Here is a 21,827-nt window from a genome sequence, read left to right as displayed (position 1 = left end):
CACAAGAAACGAGAACAAACCAGGAAATGTACAGATGTTAAAAGACGAAGACAGAGCAGAGTGAGGAGATGATATACAGAGAACTGATCTCAGGTGTGGCCCATTAGTGCAGGTGCAGACAATCTTAAAGGAGGGAAACCAGACGAGGACGGGAATCAAAATAAGAGATGAAAGAGGCTTCAAAATAAAACATCAATCAACTGTGCAAAGTGCAAAACAAATATAAGAATCCAATCATTCAAATGCGCGAAAAACCAAAGTCGAGAACACAAGGAGAAATAAGTGGAAGAAGAAAAAGGGTTCGACACGACAAAAACACATCAGAAGTCTAAAATGTCGTCAAACACAAAAGGTCAGGACATTGTTCCCAGTTACATCTGATTCTGGAAGTTATTGATACACCATTGATTTTATTATCAACACAATCAATAGTAAAGCTAAGTCAGCAAAAAGACACACAATCACAAAAGGAGGGAAATGATGAACGTTGTAATAAATTCCTGGACTAAAATTGAATTAAGTGTCAAGAAGACAAAGGTAAATATATTTATCCAATTCTGCTGAGAGTATTTTTTTCCACCGGATATTTCAGATTATGAAAAACACACGTAATAACTTCAACTGCACGATGTTCAAGACTGAAGAAGCTGCAGAAAAAACAGGAAGTGGTTGCAAATGGATGAAAGGAGCCGGAGGGGGGGTAAGGAGCAGCTCCTCCTGGATAAATTAATATTGATAGAAGAAAGAAAAGAAGGATCACATCTTGAAATCAGTGGACGTCTTCAGTCACACGTCACGCACCTCTGAGGTCTCTGATGTTCTTCCATCTGCAGCTGAGGGATTAGTTTAATGCCGTTTTAGCAAACAGACCCACGATCAGCAGAAAGAATAAAGACACAACGGCAAATATTTGCATAACACACAGCACTGGTTCAGAGGAGGGCGTTTGTACTTTACATTATCTGCTGTTGTGACACACACACACACACACACACACAGCTACACAAAGAGAGGCTTCTCAGTGAGTGGGTCAGGATGTTAATACTTCATAAAAGGCTGTCTGCTAAACAGCCATAAGTTCGGTCGCCACGCTGGCTCCTGATTGGTCTGTGACGGGGGTGGGGTCACCGGTGTCTCTTCTCATTGGTATAAATCATGTGCGGAGAGTCGCTCCTCTCGCTGTGAGGATAAGTGGATGATGGAGCCGTCCTGACCCCTGAGGTGCAGGTCGTCCTCAGAATAATAGTATGTGTTCCATGTTTAAGCATGATGTATAATTTAATAAGGCCAATTTGGAAGAGTGACACGTCATTATTACAACAGTGGAGAGGGGACGTGGCAGCGGAGGGAGGGGGGGGGGGGTGAGAGCGGAGGAGTTTCTCAGGCGGGGATTGTGTGCAGCCACGTACACTTGTTTGTTTCTCTGTGAGTTCATGTCACCGTTAAATCAGAAGAAAAGTTTAATAGTAGAAACAGGAACCGTGTGTTAAGGCTGTTGACTTTAGGGAAAGACTTTGGGCTCAATGTCAAACGATGGTAATATTTCAACATCTGTAAATGATTATTGATCATTTTCACAACATGTAGCTTTGTCTTAGTATTAAAAACACATGATCAGCACATCTTGCACCTGACGTCCACACCACTGCCCCTGAAACTGGGAAGTTTGGAAACTCTGCTCTGGCCCAGTTTTAATCTGGACGGACAGAAACTGAGACGTACGGAAACCATTACGCAGTCAGCGGCATGTGCTGCCTTTGACATTGTCTGGTTTGTAGACGGGCGTGCGTCTGATGTCGGCGTGTTTTCAGTTCAGCGGGTTGTACCATCTCCGTTTGAATGGAGAAAACGAATGCACTGGTTCTTTTTTCGTTAACTTCATTACCACTGTAATGTCATTATAGAATTACCACCAGCAAAATGAACGTCCTCGTCATTCAAACATTAGTCCGGGGTAAAGAGTGAAAACAATCCTGCGAGTGTTTCTTCTCCCTCTTCTGTTGTTTAATGCCGTCTCAACTTCCCGCAAACTTCACTCAGCAAACAAACCAGAACACGATTCACTTTGATCCGGACGGAGAGAACTCCTCTTCTGGTCCGAGGCTCCTTTCACACCTGCTGCTTTGGTTCAGACAGAACTGAAAAATCTGATGGTTTCGACATCTAATGCTGCCCTGCCCCGACAATTAGGTGCGCTCTTTATTTGAATCCCAGGAAGGACTAAAGAGAGAGAGAGAAAGTGGAGGAGTGGGGAGGTGATTGGGAATCTGGTCCTGGGGGTTCACATGTAGCCGACTGACGAGAGAGAGCGATAGAGGAGCAAGCAGAGGGACAGAGGGAGACAGAGGGACAGAGGGAGACAGAGGGAGACGGAGGGAGGCTTGTGTGTGAGACAGATAGTAGAGAGACGGACGGGGAAACGCGAGTCCAGATTACATGTGCTCGTGCTGCAGCGTGGGTGGGCATGTGTCGGAGGGAGAGCGAGGGAGAGTGTGAAAGTGATGGAGGAGGAGGAGGACAGTGAGGAAGAGTTCTGAGTGTGTGAATGGACGTGTTTGAAATAATGTGGGAGATTCGCATGCAGACGGCCGCACTCAAAACAATAAATTTCAAATTGATACAAACACGGAGAAACGACAAAGACGTGTTATTAAAGTTGATTCAACAGAGGGGCTTCTGCTTTGCACATCTCCTAGGCAACCGCGGCAGACACCATCTTGAATGTTTTATAACACTGTAGCTACACGTATGTTGGACGGCCGAGGAAATAACAGGAGTCGTGTTTACATAGGACTGTTAAACATTAATCGTCTGAGTGGGGACGTTGATTCCAGACTCTTTGTGTCGTACTTACTGGTTTGCATTTATCATTTAACATGGACGGCAGACATGGAGTAAAACCCATCGACACATCACAAACACTTCCTCTTGTATAAAGTGCACTGGTGTTTCTTGTTCTTCTATTTCTCCTGCTCATAGTGTGACATGAGAAACTGATTTACAACTGTAAAAATGTTTGAAATCCGAGGGAAATAACCTCAATAAGGGCAACAGCTGTAATAGGAAGACTTTAATAAAGCTAAAAAGTTTACTGTCACCGCTACATATTTGTATATTCACCTTTTTGTGCTTCAGTATCTGAGTCGTACAGAGAAACACTGGAAGCAGCTCAGTCACTGTCAGGTGAGATTCCCTTCAGCAAAAGATCCCTTGGGCAGAGTTACCAGAGCCTGGGATCAAACCACCGACCTCCTGGTTAGTGGACGACCCGCTCTATCTCCTCAGCAAAAACTCACAGAGCAGTGCGAGCAAGATATCTGCTGTAAACTTACACAATCCAGGTTGTTGCATCGTCTAAAGTTGCATTAACAAAAACAAATCAGAGTCAAGCTGCGTTCATGCACCTTCCCCTGCTTCAACATGCTGTTTATCTAATAACACGTCCAGTCTCATGATGGATATTAACTGTAATAAGTAGTAAATTGAAACTGCCCAGAACAAAGAGACGTCTCCAGCTTCCCTGACAAAACTCTTTTGCGTACACACAACACGATTCAGGTTTATTTAACTCAGCGGCGTCCCTCTCATTTGCACAACAAATACCTACGATAAGTAAGTGAGACAAGAGGCCATGTGTTTCCTCCTGAAAACATGCAGCGCTGTTGTTCACCCCCCCCCCCCCCCCCCCCCTTCCAGAACCGAACAGAGATCCGACTCACAGCTCTACACACAGTTCACACTGGAATAATGAAGTGATGAAAGCGTTCTGCAGCTTTGCTTCCCGCTAAAAAAATCTATGAAAGTGTACCTGATAAAAAAACTCTTTTTTTTTTCACCAGAGTGTTTGTTGAGTTGTATTAAAGATATGCAAATATGAAGCAGGCCTGTGGCAGAGTCCTGTCACGGTTTTTGTTGTATTATTTCAGTGGCTTTGGTGTAAAAATTGTTCTTTTTTTCTCTGTGGCCACGATGAAAATGCAAAATATATGACTCTCACCATGATGAACGAAGGAGACAGCCAGCGAGGCTGTGGACAATGAGGCTGTCGCTACAGTATGTGTGTGTGTGTGTGTGTGTGTGTGTGTGAGACTTATTGGGAGAGAGTGTCCGAGTGTGTGCGTGTGCATAACCGATGCCCATCTGAGAGCCGGGAACTAGTCTTTCGTCCTTCAAACACCAATTAACAAGGGCCCATTTAATCACAGTGGTTTGGGAGGGCAGACAATTACCACTGGAGCTGAACCAAGCTAAACCCCCCCCCCCCCCCCCCCCCCCCCCCCCCACACACACACACACACACTCCTATCAACAGTGGACTGTCAGACTATGGTAATCATAGACATGTACATAAAGATGATTGACAGCTTGATCGACACCTGCTGGCTGACTGCGGTACATGTCATAAACCCCGCCTCCTCCATGTTAGCAGACATGGGCCAAACTTAAGAGTCAAAGTACACATGTCAAATACATTTGTCAATTTGAATGTGTTATTTGTTGAGGGTGAAACATTAGTGTGCAAAATGTTAATGTTTTCTTTCTTTCTCGACAGGTTCTTTTAAAGGCATGTGCAAGCAGATAGATCACTTCCCAGAGGATGCTGACTATGAGGCGGATGCTTCCGAGTACTTCCTACGTGAGTCCTTTCTGCCCTCATCCATCCATCCATCCATCCATCCATCCATCCATCCATCCATCCGTGTGTTTAGTTATTCTTTCCCTCCTGATCATTCTACTGTGTATATGGGCTACACCCTCATATAAACTATCAACCTTTATTGCGTCTGTAAATCTGTTTTATGTAGATATCTGCTGAAAATCCAGGTTTTCAAAGGGACAAAATACGTCAACCTAAATTCTAAACTTTGTGATAACACTCAAATCTAAATTATTGAGGTTTTCGTCATAACATTTGTTTCCAAGAATATATCAGCATCAACTCTACAACCCTTACGTTTCATGTGAGGGATGCGAGGCAAAAGGAAGCAGTTTGACAAACAGCAGGACAAGAAGGGGAAGGGAGGGAGGGGTTCGGAGGTAGAAGAAGTGGTAGAGGTTTGAAAAGGGTTGAAGATTAAGAGGAGCACAGAGCTGAGGAGAAACTGTAGAGGACAGCGTTAAGTTGGAGCAGATAGACTCAAGAGTGGAGGAAGGGTCAGGGATAGGAAGTCGCAGGATGAGGAGGTGTTCATGGAAGAGGAGGAGGGAGAGGTGAAAGACGGAGTGGAGGAGAAACTAGCAGGAGAAGGTATGAGGCAAGGAGAAGGGAAGGTTGAGGAGGTGAAGGACAAGGAGTAGGGTACCAGTGCGGTGCTGTTGCTTTCCCAGCGGCTTGCCAATTAGGACACTTTCTTCTATAAATACTCCAGGCTCTGCTATGTGGGTCACACCTCTCCCTCTCCTCCTTCCCTCCACCTATCCCTCGCCTCCTCCCTCTTGATTTCCATCCATCTGTCTGTCCATCTCCACCGAGGCCTGCACGCCTGTCTGACAGCTGGTGGATGGAGGCTGTGGGTTGGAGTGTGGGGATGATGGGGAAGAGGAGAGACAGGGCGCTGATCTCAGTGTTAGGTCAATTTGAAATTACCCTAATATGTTTTAAGTTAAATTTTAGTCTTGTTGGTTAAAAGACATTCGAGTTGTCTGTGAAGCTGCTAAACTCCAGGAGTTGTCCAGAGAACGCAAATGTCCGAGTCAGTTGTTGGGGACATTTTCCAGAACTTTTCCTGTTAGGCCCCTTGTAAAATATCCAGAAACACAGACAGCAGAAACCGTTGTTGCCGGTTTTAAACTGGAAGACAGAGCCTCCTCTTTATTTTGAACTTACTGTATCTTGCGAAGATGAATCACTGATACAGCATTCCTTCCTTTCCCCGCTGTGCATCACCATGGCAACGTAAATATCTGCATATACTCGTATGTTTGTATGTGTAACTGTGAGATAGAGATTTGCGTGTCATTAATATGTAGATGAGGTTAATCACTGGTAGTGTTGGTATAGTGTCAGCTCTCTTATTTTACTTTTTATTATGTTAAAGATCATTTTTCTCAAGTTACCATCCACTAGAGACAAATACAGTATATGTAGAAAGAGCTATTAGTGGAAAAAGCACAAATAAATGAATAAAATTGTTTAATTTGATTAATCGGATCTTGGCTTCTTCTTCTGATTTACATCCACTTTTTCTCTAACAATACCTGAGAGCTAATTTCATCCCATATGTGTTACGACTAGAACAATTTAGCATTGTTTTTTATGACAGTACATTATGCTTTTCTCCAGCTTAAATACTGCCAACATGTACTGTCTTTATGGTTTAAGGCTGGCTTGTTTAACATTTAAACTAAATTCATAGAGTGCTAGAATACAGAGGGATAAGCTACAGCATAGGCTACAGAAAAGGTACTTGTATATAACATTAATTCATTGTCGTAAATGCCTGTAGAATCTAATTGTTCCTGTGCTGCACATGCACTGGGTTGTGCTGTTTGACCTCCTTGTCATTAGCTATTTAGCAAAGGTCTGTTTCAAGCGGTGCTGTACATCTACCCTCAGTATGCATTTGATGTCTGAAGCTGTTGAACGTTGCTGTGTCAGGTCCTTAATTGTATGAGACTGTGAGGATTTGCACAAATTGCCCCTCTGTTCCTCTTCTGTTTGTTTTCTGAGCTCCACTTTTGTTGGCTGCGGGATATGAATGCACAAATACCCTGACTCTTGCACTCTTTGCTTTTTTGGCTTTCCTATAATCCCCAGTGATATGGTAATCAAAGCTCCTTCTACTGTCACACTCGCTGTAAGTCAGCCTGAGTAACAGTGTCAGCTAAATCACTAAAATGACAATGTAAAGTGTGGACGGTGACACATTCTGACAGATGGAAATGATGCAACGTTTCTTTGTCCAAGCTCCACTCTGCTTCACACTCGCACACACATTCCCACCAGTACGCTTACCGAGACAACTGCAGACTCCTGCTTATAGCCACTTAGCAACTGTGCCTTGCTCAAGGGTCCATTAATGATTGTAGCTGACACAAGGGAGGCTGTTGCTTTTCCATAATTGAGCACTCCCACATATGAGTTTTAATGCTTGACGGTAGATGTGCCTGATGCTGGTCCTGATTTCCTCAGTGCAATCATAGGTGTCCGCCTCAAACAGAAGTTATTCAAGGGACTTTCACACTGAATCAAACAGAGCAGAACGTCTAAATCAGGGATGTTGGAGTCCTAGTTTTGGTCTTAACAGCTGTTTGACATATACACAACATCACAAATCTATCTTTATATTGTTTGACTGAGAGACCCCTAGTGGCTGAAGTTACATTGTATCTTTAGGATCTGGTTGGGTTTCGACAGGGAACTATCCCTGATATGTTTAAAAGCAGCCACATCATGTAGTAAACGTCTACCCCCAAACTGTTAAAGTACAACCAACAACTAATCCTCTTCCCAAATGATCAGACTATATAATATCGGGGTTTGATGTGAACACTGTGTCCTTTGTTCTGACAATCAGAGCTTGCAGTCTTTCAGGTGTAGTTACGGGTGCCAGCCATGACTACCACATTACAAAATATTCTTTGTCTGTAATGTCATAATGGAAAAACCTGTCTCTGTCTGTTTTCTTCCCGTTCAGTGGAACAAGGGTTAGCGTGTGGGCGCGTAACATACATACCGCATGTGTGTCGAGAGTGATGTCACACCCACATGTATAATGAACCTGGTAACATGCTACTGATCCGAGTGTGGCAATCAAATATTTACAGGCGCGCTGAAATGAAATAAAGACTTTATACCTCTTTTGCTTTACCATGGAAACAGTTTTGCACTGAAGAGTTCGTTAAGCTCCAGTGGATTAATGTCGCAGAACATGTTGTTGAAGCACGAGCGTTTCAAGGGACTTTGGTGGCCCCGGGCAAAAGGGACCTGGGAGGCCATCGAAACAAACACAACCCAAAGAGCTCATTATACCAGACAACTTCATTCCAATCAACTGTAAACGACGTGCAAACTTCACACACGTCGTACGTCTCTATGTAGAAGTTGTCTTAGCAAACCAGGAGAAAACGAGCAGCAATAGACACAACCTGCTGCAAAACGACTGACAAAGCTTTGCAGTGCAGCAGTGATTTGTGGACTTGTGATGTTAATGTGGATTTACCCTTTCAACTGCGTTAGACTCACACTGAGGGTGTAAAGAACACTTGTAACAACTGAAGGAGTCGTACACCAGCATCTATCTACTAATTCCAGAAATCTCAGTCTGTATCAGGCTCGCATATCTCAAGAACTCTTCATCTTATCAACTTCACACTCGGCATGTATTTTGTTAACGGCCTAAGGAAGTACACTGTTGGATTTGGTGCGAGTTGGATGTGCAATAACTTCAATATTAACAATTTGAGTAAACAGGCGACCAGTGCCCTGTAGCAGTGGTGACTGGGACTCATCAACAACAGCGCGCTCACAACAACTGATTCTCCACTTAAAGGTTCTGTGGATTGAGTCCTTAATTTCCCGACGGCTCGGTTGCTGCAGGTGACTTTTACAGTTTCAGAAAGAAAAACTGCGACCAGCATCACCACAGGCCAAACCCACAGGCAGGTTCAGAACCAGCGCTGCACTAGTGAAATAAAGGAGGGAGGTCGTCATTCATTTTGGATGATTTTTTCCCCATTGTTTGCCTCTCTCTCGCTCTCTCTCTATTTCCCCAAGGGCCCTTCGATTTCTCTGCCTGAGTCTCTTGCTCTCTGAGCATCTCGCCCCCACCCACCCCACCCCACCCCCATCAACCGCTCTCTGGGTGAATTTGTACATGTGGTTATGTAAGGGCGAGCAGTCAGCCTTCCTCCTGCAGCAGTTGTACTATCAGCTGCAGCCACAGAGAGCGAGGACAGGGCCACCACCCCAACCCTTCACCACAGCGTGATATATGGAGGAGGGAGATTACAGTTTACTTTGCTGATGTGCTCCATCAGAGCCAGAGAGCAAATTCCTAATTTATTAACAATGGCCATTTCATGTGTGTCATCTTAATATCCAGCTCAGATCACATGCTACCACAAAATCAACGTGGGAGAAAATATTTGAAGAAATCACAGGCTGTTATTGTATGTGAATGAAAAGAGTGAAAAGAAGTATTAATTGACGTTTATTCTTATTACTATATTGCTTCTCTTGACTGCAACTTGTTTGTTCATTGATGGCTCTTCAGACGAGCGGCAGTTTTCCTGTTTCTTCTCTGTCGAGTCTTTTTGAGTCTGACACATTTTGGACCAGGTCTAATGTTCCTCCCGTCCACTTCGGGGGTTCGAAAAATCATTCATGCATGTGGCGTTCGTGATGAATTTTCATGGGTTTGGAAAGCAGTCCAACATTTTGGACTCATGCAGACCTCTACCTAAAACTTTTAGTAAATAGTATCTGCTGCAATCACGGTCTTCATACACGATGCAGTGGAGAACTTTGGCGTTGTATCTAACAAGACTAAAAAATATGCATCATGCTAAATCACAAACTGGGGCTGTGTGACTTTCCTATCCGAATGCACCATTAACACCTAATTACAAAATGTTAAGGCTCATTTAAGCTTCCTTTACATACAAAAAGATATGTGTCCTTTTCAGACGATGTAACCGTCGCTGCCTACAAATACGTCAACTTCCCCGACCTTTGCATGGTTGTTTAGCAATACATCCACTAGAGGACAGTGCAGAGTCGGGGGTTCATGATAATAGCAAACATGGCGATGGTTTAGGAGGTTGTGATAATCTATCTGTCTGTTTGGCCTGAATGAAGCCAAAAGACAAAAAGTTCAACATTTTTAAATGTCTTGCTCGTTTCTTTTGATGGTCTCGCTTGAACTATTGGCTTTACTGTGCCCCCGTGGCCTCCAGTGGTACAGCTATGTTTTGTTTGTTTCGTATTTGACCCCAAAATACGTACAGGCGGCTCCGTCCGTTTTTTGGATAAACATCTAACGTTGAGCATGAAAAGGCCTTTGGTCTGTCTGATAAAAGCTGGATTCAGCAACAGTACATGTATCGTTTTTTCTCTCCGTTAACAGCCAGAACAGGGAATCATGACGATGTTATGTATAGTTTTATTATCTAACATGTTGGGAATACTTGCTCAAGCCAGTTGTGAAATACAATGTTGATAATGGACAATATTGCTGAATTCCAAATCATGTTTCACGAAACACAAATCCAAGAATGACTCTTCAAATTAATTGCACCAAAAACCTAATTTAATTAAATTGAGACCATTAATTTAAAGGAAACTGGGATGGCATATGACTAGAGTCAAAAGCTGTTCTGAAAACAAAGACGATACAAGGACGTAACATTCACCTCAGCCTGCTGAGACTGTGCTGTCCTACATAAACCAGGTTGTGATGTATACACTGCCGGCTGTTATCGTACATGAACTCTTGTCGTCCTTGAATCCTGCGCTGGTATTTGTTGTATCTCAGATTTAGGTGACGGGATATCTCTCGGTGTCGCAAGGATTAATTTCTGCTCAATCACCGTGGTCACAAAAAGAGATTTGGATTATGACGAGTAAATATTTACTTGTTTCAACGCTGCTGTGAGATAGCGGGTGTGTGTTTTGTTTTCACACCTGAGAAGATGTGGATGTGTCGTTTGTTTGTGTTTTGACTTGGAAGAAAGAATTATGTGTATTGTGGGTTTAATTTGATTGATGTACACAATACGCTCTGTGTGTGTGTGTGTGTGTGTGTGCATTAATTTCTAGATTCTATAGCGACTGTGTGTTTGCATATTTAGAAAGAGTGGAAAGGGAAACGCTGTGTTGTGTATGTAACAGAGTGTGTGAGTGTGTGAACGAGTGTGTGAAGTGTCCGTGTGTGTCGTATCCTGCACGGACCCGTTGAATGGGATTAGATTTGGCCAACAGCTCAGCTCTTGCCCCTAAGTGGCTTGAACAAGACACATACACACACGCATTTGTACTTCTATACCTACGAGGACCCTCTCTGGTATAATGGATTCTCCCGGCTCTAACCAAGTCCCTCGCATACGTGTGCACAACTGTTTCACTAATCAGCGGCAGAAGAAGAATTAGTTATTGATGTCCTTCGAGTGCACGGCTGTTAATGTAATTACAGCAATTCTCAAATGATATTGATGCTACAGGCGGAGTTTGTTGAAAATGTATCCAGAACTGGAGACACGTGGTGGCAGCTTAGTACATAATGTTCTGTTCTCCATGCATTCGATTCACTCTCAGTGGATCAGAAACAAGATGTCTGCCACAGCGTTGTTTTTCTTATACTATACTACTAGGGAATGGCAAATTTCCAAATCCCAAATTTTAGATATAACACAAAATAGAATACATTAATTGAGAAAAACAATTTTTTTTGTGTAGAAAATCTTAATCTACAAAGGATATGAAAATTAGAGCTTCTTTATACATATCATGAAGTACTACATTAGTACTCAGTAGAGTGCAAACCATCGCCAAGGCCGAACATTCCCCTTAAATTCAATCAAGCCAACAACATATCAGTCCCTTGAATATGCCTGATATTTTTTCATGTTAATTCTTTCATCAAAATGTTAAAGAATCCTTCCACCAAGTTTTTTTGTGGTAATCCGTCCAGTAGTTTTTGTGTAATACTTCTGACAAACAAAGACAGATGAAAGAATTAACACCCCCCCCCCTTGGCTGCGGTAAAAATGCTAAATATTTCTCTCTGAAATGTAAAAGCATAAAGTCGTCACATGGTTGTATATGAATATAAATATATGTTCCTCGTAAAAGTGATTTCTTGTGATTTCACATAAGTGACCTTTAGCCTAAACCTGTTGTTTGTCTGTCTCACCAAGTGAGGACCAGCCAAAATGTCCTCTCTTCCCACGGTCCTCACAACGATAGAAAAACAAGAACCCACAGAGTCCTGATTTGCTCTGAACACTGTGACGCGGAAGCAGTACGCAGTCTTACTGATGCTATAATTAGACGGCTGGATCCTCGTACACGATGCTAATACTCCCGATCAGGATGCTAGGAGACACGTGACGTCACCCACGGATGACGTCATCCGACTCGCTGACGTCACCGCAGCTATTTTGGGGGCCGAGTTGTGACACGGAGACATATAATGATTAACATGGGTAATACGGCGTGATAATGAGTGGCAGGCTCCCTCGTGTGTGTACTATGTTCGTGCACATACTCACACAGGCACGTCATGCAAAGACACATCTGCCTGGTGGTGGTGTGTGTGTGGGTGTGTATGTGTGTTCAAGCTTTCGGTTTTCATCTTCTCCGTAAGAAAAGATCTGTCCATTTGTTTTTTTAAACGATTCTGTCGGTCAACGTGTTCGTTAGCCTTGCAGGGTACCAAGCACGCACACACACACACACACACACACAAACACGCTATTAGTTTTTCCCCTGTAGCTGTTTTGCCGAGTTCCCACTACCACGTACTTTGCTGCTGGGCTCTCCCACGTGGGCGAAATGTGTGTGTGTGTGTGTGTTTGTGTGTGAGCTAGAAGTTATATGAGTGTGTGTGTGTCTGTGTGTGTTTGAGAGAGAGGGAGAGAGAGCGAGCAGATTGTTCCTGCGTGGGTAGTGTACAGTGTGTATGGGAAACACCCCACTTTGGAGCGTGAGATAGAGCGAGTGAGTGGGTGGGAAGCTGATCGATGAGTGTGTTCACTTTGTTGCTTGTTGAGCGAGTGTGTATATGGCTGTGACAAAGTAATGGGGGGTTGTTGCACTTTACTGTAGTTTGTGTGTGTGTGTGTGTGTGTGTGTGTACACTTAAGTGTGTGTGTGTATAGGTGTTTATGTGTGTGAACCCCAGGGTGTTCCCATGCTGGTGGTGTCCACCCCCACCTCTATAATTCAGCCACAATTACAAGGCTCTCCTCTGCCGCAGCTAATGAAACCATAAGTCAGCCAGAGACACGCACAAGCACGTACACACACACACACACACACACACACACACACACACACACATACAGTACAAACACACTCTACTGCAGCAGAACTAAGCAGTGGGAGAAATGAAGGGAAGGTGAAAGTGGAAAAGAAGAGAAAGGAGAGAGATGGTTTTGGTTTGTGTGTCGTGTTAGAATCTAGGTGCACGGAACAAACTGACTTTGTTAAGCAATATTTCAACTACTTACCTTATTCTAAATAAGACTTTAATTTGATTATGATGTTAACAAGACTGGCAATTAGAATAATCCATTCATGTTCCTGTCCACATGTCGCAGAGCATAGTGTGATCGTATCCACTACGTCACACGTCCGATGCTACACTACAACTAAGGGCACGTGTCGCCAGGCAGTTGGTGACTGCTGCACGTGTCCATGTTGCAAAATGCTGTGAAAACGTATGAAGTACATTTCAGCATACTGCGACTGAGGTCGGACGACTCAACATGTCTTGATTTCATTATTCCTTATTCCGAGTATGACCTTATTCGGGTTAGTATCAGATTATCGTGTCAGGTTTTCACAGCAAAGGAACGAAATGCAGACACGAAAAAAAGTGCAGGCAAACTGGAAGGAGGACAAGAAGAACTCAGGAGATCCGGTAACGTGCACTGGGGAAAGCAGCAAGAAGATAACTGCGATACTGCAAACTGAAACTATACAAAACACACAATCAGAGAATATCAGGGGAGCAACTGAAACTGAAAACAAGTCTAAAGACCGTAAATCAGGACAATGTACCAAAAGTAAAACCAAAGTCTACAGAAAGTCCTTCACCAGCAGCAGATGTTGAGTGTCCATGTAACCTCGATAAGTGATGTAACATTCCTTAATCTGTTAATGTGAGATTCAAGAAGAGCAATAAACTCCCAGTTAACATAACATAAAAGAGAAGCGTCGCCATCACCTGCTTGTAAATGCAATTTGTGAGGTGAAATACGACACAGCCGCTGATTGGTTATATTTATGATTAACTTTACACCTGTAGGAGTAACCTCGGCATCTGTGTCATTATCATCACAATCCTCTCCCCCTCTCCTCGGGGGGGTTGTGTCAGTCTGTGCTTTAATGAAATAAAACCCTCCTCATTCTCTCCTCTAATTAGAAATAGCGTCTGCAAACTAATAACCCTGCACGATCCAACAGGGACGCATAGGAACAATATTACAAATCAACCTACATGCAGATCGTTAGCAGATACGTGACCTGCTCAGAGTGTTTCCTTACGACCAACATAAGGTGGGATAGACTCAATCTCCGTACAACTGTACAGGATACGTGAGTTTAGATAATGATAATAATAATAATTGGATAAGTCTCTGAAGTGCATCACACACCAGATGTGTCTCAGTGAGTTACTTCCTTCGGTGCATGTCAGGTGAAGTTCATAACACGCACCGGTCATGTTATAGATGGACAGAAGAGCCAGTCTGAATAATAGGAAAATGAAAAATAGGCAGGATGTTCCAATCTTTGGAGGCAAACCAGGATTGTGACAACTCCTGATGATTTGATTCACATCAGCTCATACGACTAGTGTTTTGCTCTTATCCAACAAACCATTTTGCTTCTCGCTAATTCCTCAAATTTTCCGACTCACATCCTGTGCGAAGGATCATTCATTAAGGTTTTTTAACTCTGTTGAAGTCTTCTTCTGAACTGCCCTTCTTTTGGTGCGTTGCAATGCTTCTTGGGACATTACTGCCACCTGCTGATCAGTGGAATAGTGTAAAATCATTGGCAGGAATGCGTACGCTGTTATCCACATGCACAAGCACATGCATCCTCATGCAACAATCAAAACTAGGGAAACCACTCTTCGCTCCATAGCTGCTAAAAAAACTTCAGTGTAACTTTAATCGAGTATTTGTGTGCACCATAAAAAAATGTTTTATTCAAAAATATAGTTTGTTTTTAATCTAATTGGAGATTCAGAGCGACGATAACCTATAGCAGCAAAACTTCAGATCAGGCGGACCAAGGAATTGGTGGATTTACTTTTGCGATGATAGCGTCTCTTCACTTCAGATACAGAAGATGTTTGTTAAAACTTTGACTGGCATGATTGATGACGTGTGCCGGTGTCGCACCGACACAGGGCCGCCTGAAATTTGTAAAGATCCGCCCACAACCAGGAAGTCAGAGGTTCAGTTCCCACAGCAGCCGCGAGCATCCTCAACAAAGCCACTGAAAACCCACTGTAGATGTCGCTTCACCCTGCTGCTGGAGCTTGTTCACTCTCAACTCACCTTCTCTCCGTCTCTGTGTCTGTGCCGTGATGTGCTTAGCGGCAGGGTGCGCCTGGAGGCCGGCGCACTCGGTAAAAAAATTCCTCCTTTCATACTCCCTGCCTTCTGCTTATAGCAAAAGAGCAGAGAGGGAAGGAGAGAGGGAAAGAGAGAGCGACAGAGATTGCTCGCGGCAAAGCAGCTTCACAGAGATGTGAAGGTCTGCAGTCTTCTCGCTTCTCCTCTTGTGTCGTCTCCTTTTTCCTTCGTTTCCAGTCTTTTTCTCTGTTCTTCCCCCTTGAATTGTATTTTCTCGGCTAAAGTTTTCCACCACATTTGGCTTCTTTCTATATTGTCCTGTATTTGTATTTACTCTGCGAGGCAGCTTGACTCGTCGCAAGTCCACTTGTGGCACAGTAGTTTGGACCAATCAGGGACTGGCAGCGATATGTGCGTCTTCACTGAGATGATGGCAAGAAGCGACTGTTCGTTAACAGCAATGGCGGTTAGCACAGACACTGCTCCAGCATCAGTTATATCAGAACTGGAGAGTGTTTCTTCACTAAACTGTTCTTAAAGTAAAAGATGATTTCGCTCTTTTCCAAACTGGACAGATTCTGGCTCTAATCAGCACAAGATGGTGAAGTTCGTATCTGGCATAGTTTGGCTTCATTTCTGGATCGCGGGAGGAAGTAGAGACGCATCGTCCATCTTCATCCTCAGTCTCTGGTGTAAACTGTGATAAAATTCAACGTTTGACACGTGTCATGACAGTAACTAAAGCAAACTGGGCTCTGCAGACGTATAGAAATGTCGTATAATACAGAATAACCTTTCTGCCGTCTATTACATGCCGTCCGTGGCGCAGTGTGCTTTTTATGTTCGTGTGTCACTTAACATCGTGAAGAATCTCTGCCAGCAGTGTGTTCACCTCTAGTAAATGTAGTACACGTGTGAGTGACAGGAGGCCTTTCCGCTTACTCTGGAAAAAAGATGTGTGTTTCTGCGTGTGTGTGTGTGTGTGTGTGTGTGTGTGTGTGTGTGTGTGTGGAGTATCTGGCTGGTATGAGGGGCTTTCCACCTTGAGGAAAATGTGCCCTGACAGCACATGTCAATGAAGAAGAGGAGATGGGGTTAAAACAAATAGGATGCAGGAGGTGGATGAGGGGAGGCTTAGTGCAGTGCCAACTCTGAGGTCACCTTAATATTTGATCTGCTTCAGTGAATGGATCCATCACAACAGAGAGAGAGAGAGAGAGAGAGAGAGAGAGAGAGAGAGAGAGAGAGAGAGAGAGAGAGAGATACACGGATGGAATGAATAAATCCAGGTTGCCCTTGAGCGAGGCACAAAATGCTTATTTGCCTTTATGACAACTTGAGTTTTGTTTTGGTCGATTTTAGTCCAGATTTATATCGGTTTGGATGAAATATTTTAGGAGCACATTTCTCACAAGAAAGTACGTACAGAGAACAAAACACCAGCGGTCAGATGGACCAGACAAACTGTGAACTATTGATTTAGTCAGATTATCTAAACTTTTTGACCCCGCTGCAAAACTGGGCATGCACAAATATACTTGATGCAGTGATACTTGATGCAGTGGGTCAAACAACAAAGTACTTTTAAACAAATCAGACTTTTCCGAATAAAACATAGTCTTTATTATCTGTGTTAGATATTACAGACTGCTTTTCCAATTAAAATAAGTGAGTAGTGAAATGATGTATGTGCAGGGATATTAGACAAAGCACAAAAATCTAATAAACAAGAATTATGCTTTGATTAACTGGAACTAGTTACCTGGAGTGTGAGATATTGCAGATTGCTTTTAAACAGTGTTTGTGTTTTAACAATTAAATAATTGAGTCGTACAATATGTCCACGAAACTACAAAATACCCCAATTCTCATATACTGGAATTGTCTTTTAACTATGTGGAATAGCTTAGACTGTAAAGACTCTGCAGAACGTTGCAAAGATGACCTAAAAGTTTAAAGTTTAAAAGTGCTGGTTCACAGTCCAGTTGTCAAGTGATCATGCACAAATACGTAAATATGTCTCAAGATTAAGTTAGAAATCCACTGAGCTGATCAACATTTAGCACATTTCCAAAGATGCTACATGCACATCTTCACTTGTCCTCATGGAACGAGGACAAGTGAAGAAGAAAATGTGATATTTTCAACAAGTGAAGCAGAATCACACGTGAAAACTGCCTGAAGTTCTGGAACGGAACTCCGTCCGCCTGGGAAACCAGATCGAGCTCCATGACCACGGCAGCAGCGTGACACCCCTCACCACCACCGCCCCCTCAGGGCCAATCAGCAAGTCAGCCACGCAGAGGGCAGGCAGACAGACGGCTGATGGACAGACCGATAGGTGAGGGGAAGAGGACAGAGACAGATGGAGTGTTAGAGGGAGGGAACGCTGGAAGAGGGATGGAGAGCGGTCTGATAGAGGAGGACAGGCACGCTGCCCATCAGAGGCACAGATCCTCAATACAGATACAGAATGAGGAGAAGAGGGAGGAGAAAGGAGAAGGAGGAGAAAGTTTCCCCCCATAAATCATGTTTTCACTCAGACAACAACATTTTCTCTCACAAGAAAATGAAGGTGACTAGATATTTACGCCTGTTGAGCACCACAGGAATTTCAAGTCTGAACTGGTTTTAAAAAAGAAGCTACATCTGTTTCTGATAATTCAAACATTTTAAGTTCCTTCCATCCATGTGTTGAGTCACCTCTCATCGTATTTGTTGTTTTCTTATAGAGGTTTGACCAAAATCACCTTTTCACAATTTATTTTTGATGACTTTCAGATTAATTTGCTACATTAGACAGTTGCTGACGATAACAGCTTGACACTAACAATTACTTTTCCCTCGATGTGTGTGTGTGTGTACGCAGGTGCCGTTCGAGCCTCCAGCATCTTCCCCATCATGAGTGTGATCCTGCTCTTCATGGGGGGGCTGTGCATCGCCGCCAGCGAGTTTTACAAGTCACGCCACAACATCATCCTCAGCGCTGGCATCCTCTTCGTCTCCGCAGGTATGAAGAACGTCAAGTTCCCCACCTGTCAGCGCTCTGGTGCAGCTGTTCGTCCAGTTGTTTTTCGGAGCGCTGACAGTTTCGACGGACGACGACCGGGGAAAGGAAACTTGATTCAGAGCAAAAACAAATGCAACTAAATTCTAAAAAACACGGGGTTAAGGAGGATTGAGTAGAGCTGAGAAGAGAAACTACTAAAGAGGTGAAGGAGATCCTGGCGGCACCTTAGTATCAAATCACCTGAAATAGACGCAAATGAGAATGTCGTGTCTCGGAGGCAGCCCCGGCCTCAGCGGTGCTCGCTGACCACCAGGTGACGTGTTGCGTAGCACCTGACATGTGTGTAGTGTACAGAAATCCCCTCAGGACCAAGCCAGGGAGACAAAGATAGCACATGATGCCTCTTTGCCGGAGCAGTTTTGTGTTTTGGTGCATTTGTACTCTGGTTCTAGGCCATGGCCTACTGCGCTGCGCTAGATAACTAGTTCCCCTCCAAGTCAAAAGTGAGAGAAGCGGTTTTCTCTCTTTCACTCTCTCCCTCTCTCTTTCTCACTGTCTGTGTCTGTCTCTCTCGCCCTGTTGCTAGGCTAAGAGGAGGCCACTGGGATTACACTCTAAAAATAAGGTGTCCCTGATACTCTTCTGCTCTGATCCGTCTCAATCAGGCCCTCGCAGTCCTCGCACCTCAGACGGCCGCTCCGTCTCTTTGCACATCATCGTTTTTACTGCTTATTTGCACATTTGAGCTTTAGTCTGTCTGCCGGTGCATGTGAGTGTGTGTTCCTGGCCACACGCCGCCGGAGCGATGGTGTACGACAAGAGTAATAGGTGATCAAATAGAGGGAGGGAGAAACAGAACAGAGAGATGGAGAGAGAAAGGTGGGAAAGCTGAGATTGACAGAGGATGTGAATTTGTTGGAGGTGAAGGCTGCGGACGATGAACTACCGGGAAGCAAAGAGACATATTAAAAAAGAATAAAGAAAAAAATAGATGGAAAAGTGAATCTGCCCCAGTTTGGATTTTAGAAAAGAGGGAAAGAAAGCTACGGAAAGACAGAGAGGAAAAGAGAGAGAGAGAAAGTGCTGTCTGAAATCTGTGCTTTAGGAAACATGTGGTCTGTCAACTGCAACAGATTCTCTTCACATCCATGCTGTTGACTCACTCACATCTAATAAGTTACTAATTCATTTGAAGCAGATTTTGCATCTCTGTCGCCCTCATTGATCAGCTGTCGTTATCTGAGAACGACGTCTCCGAGCAGCAAGACTGAAATGTTAACAAATAAGGACGTACGCTCTTTAAACAGGTTGTTCGTTTACGTAGAAACTAGACTAGTAGACTGTATTTCGTTGGCGTTGGTCTATGAAGTTGGCACCGGGGCTAGTTTACGGTTCTGTGTCTAAATGTGGAACGTGGATGATTGGACCAGAGTCCTGCACGAGTCTATTTTTGCAAACCCGCAAATATCAACAAGGAGAAAAAAAAGAAAACAAAGTAACTTACAAGTTAAACTAAATCAAGTCGTCATGGAAACCAAACCGAGACGGAGGATTCATCGTGACTGGCTCCTCTGACGGGGCCAAGGCTTCAGCCTACTTGATAAACTGATATTGGTTATTGTTAGACACATTATCACATTCTTTTACAACAACAACAAAACAAAAAAAATCGTTTTGGCCTTCTGCCGAAACCCTGGCCATCTTTGTTTAGGGTCGACTCGAGGTGAAAACTTTATTTTTGCAAACCCACACCCACAAAGCTCCATCAGGACCCCTACACCTTAGCCCCCATTATTTCCGAGTCAGATCCGAAACCCTTCTGGTCCCGTTATGCCCCACAAGTTTTTTTTTTTTTCACGTTACACCACATTGTTCAGGTTACTGATCTAGTGCAGGACTCTGGATTGGACAGTTAGTGGCAAACAGGTGGCCCGTCACATGATGTAGAGAGGAGAATGAAAGCTACTTCTAACATTGCAGACGCTGGTATCTAAAAGTTTTCTTTTGTTATAAACTCTGCAAGACTACGTGGTATGCAGCCATGTCCCTGTCTATGCTGTGAAAAAAGGTTCTTTAGTTGAATACACCGGATTTTTGAAATATTAATAAAAGCATTCAGATTTCTATTCATACTCCAAACGATCAATAAACCTGTCAACTGTGAAAACTCTATTTAATGTGTATGTTTCAGTATCAGTTTTCCTGTATTTGACTTTGGATCTAATCCCCCTTCTTTCCCTTTCCCAGGCCTGAGCAACATCATAGGAATCATCGTGTACATATCAGCCAACGCTGGCGACCCTTCCAAGAGTGACTCCAAGAAAAACAGCTATTCCTACGGCTGGTCCTTCTACTTTGGCGCCCTCTCCTTCATCATGGCTGAAATGGTGGGTGTGCTCGCTGTGCACATGTTCATCGACCGCCATCGGGAGCTGCGCGTGGGGGCGCGGGCCGCTGACTACCTCCAAGGTGCGGCCATCACGCGAATCCCCAGCTACCGCTACCGCTATCGACGCCGCTCACGCTCTTCATCCCGCTCCACTGATCCCTCGCACTCCCGCGAGGCATCGCCGGTGGGCCTGAAGGCCTTCGGGGCGCTGCCCTCCACCGAGCTGTCCATGTACACGCTGCCCAAGGGCCAAACGGGCACCCCGACAGCCACCTATAACTCCACGGAGAGGGACCACAACTTCCTGCAGGTCCACAACTGCATCCAGAAGGACCTGAAAGACTCAGGCGGCCACAGCAACACCGCTAACCGACGCACCACACCTGTATGAAATTGATGGAGCGCCCTCGGACACAAAAAATCAAATCAGAGGGAATTTGGGGGGGGTAGGCGGCAAAAGACAGATCATGATGTAAGGAGATGAAAAGAGGAAGCGGAGGGGGCATAAATGGATAAATGGAGTGAGGGGTAAGCGACAGAAAGGAAGATCTGAGCGCTGCACAGCACTTCAGATGATCACAGAGTTTAAAAAAAGGAAACAGAAAAAATGCATAAAAAAAGAAACATGCATGATTTTCCCATCTACCATTGTTTAACGAGTTTTGAACATGTTTATAAAGATTTGAGGGGAAGGATGGGGAAAGAGGAGTGGGGGGGGGGGGGGGGTGGCTGGTGGTTGTCTGTCTCGGGGCTGTGGAACCATGGAGTGGTGGGCTTGGCCAGACTGCCCGTTAAAAGGTGAACTTTATATTTTTTACTCTTCCTCAGTCTGATGAAAGGGGGGCGTGGTTTGTCCCTCGGTCACGCCTATGATCCCGCCCTCGCACTACCATCCCACAAGCCCCCCCGGCACACACACCCCGACCTCCCTCGGAACCCACTCCTGTCTTTAGTTGCTGTATCTTCTTGATTTCATTCTTTATTCGCATTAATACTGTGAATCATTGCGGTGTTGAATTTAAGCAGGGAGCAATTCATGCCGCAAAAAAAAAAAACGAAAAACAAACAAAACAAAAAAAACACATAAGTTAATATATGTATTGATTATATATAAATATATGAATATATATGTTAATAAATCATGACTAGACTTCCCTGGCGCAAAAATATCAACAAGGA

At 44.0% G+C, this 21,827-nt stretch overlaps 1 protein-coding gene across 1 annotated transcript in view; it reads left to right on the top strand.

The window, feature by feature from the left end:
• Positions 1-21,827, top strand: part of LOC117759435 (voltage-dependent calcium channel gamma-2 subunit-like) — a 48,906-nt gene extending 27,079 nt beyond the window's left edge. Inside the window, exons 2-4 of the mRNA XM_034581574.1 lie at positions 4,553-4,636; positions 18,119-18,259; positions 20,507-21,827. Coding sequence (XP_034437465.1) covers positions 4,553-4,636; positions 18,119-18,259; positions 20,507-21,039 — 758 coding nt within the window. The 3' untranslated portion in view covers positions 21,040-21,827. The remainder of the gene's footprint in view (positions 1-4,552; positions 4,637-18,118; positions 18,260-20,506) is intronic.

The sequence above is a fragment of the Hippoglossus hippoglossus genome, chromosome 1 (genome assembly GCF_009819705.1).
Source record: "Hippoglossus hippoglossus isolate fHipHip1 chromosome 1, fHipHip1.pri, whole genome shotgun sequence".
In the NCBI taxonomy this organism is placed as follows: Eukaryota; Metazoa; Chordata; class Actinopteri; order Pleuronectiformes; family Pleuronectidae; genus Hippoglossus; species Hippoglossus hippoglossus.
The sequence above is the reverse complement of the archived record's forward strand: the minus strand, read 5'-3'. Positions and strand labels throughout refer to the sequence as shown.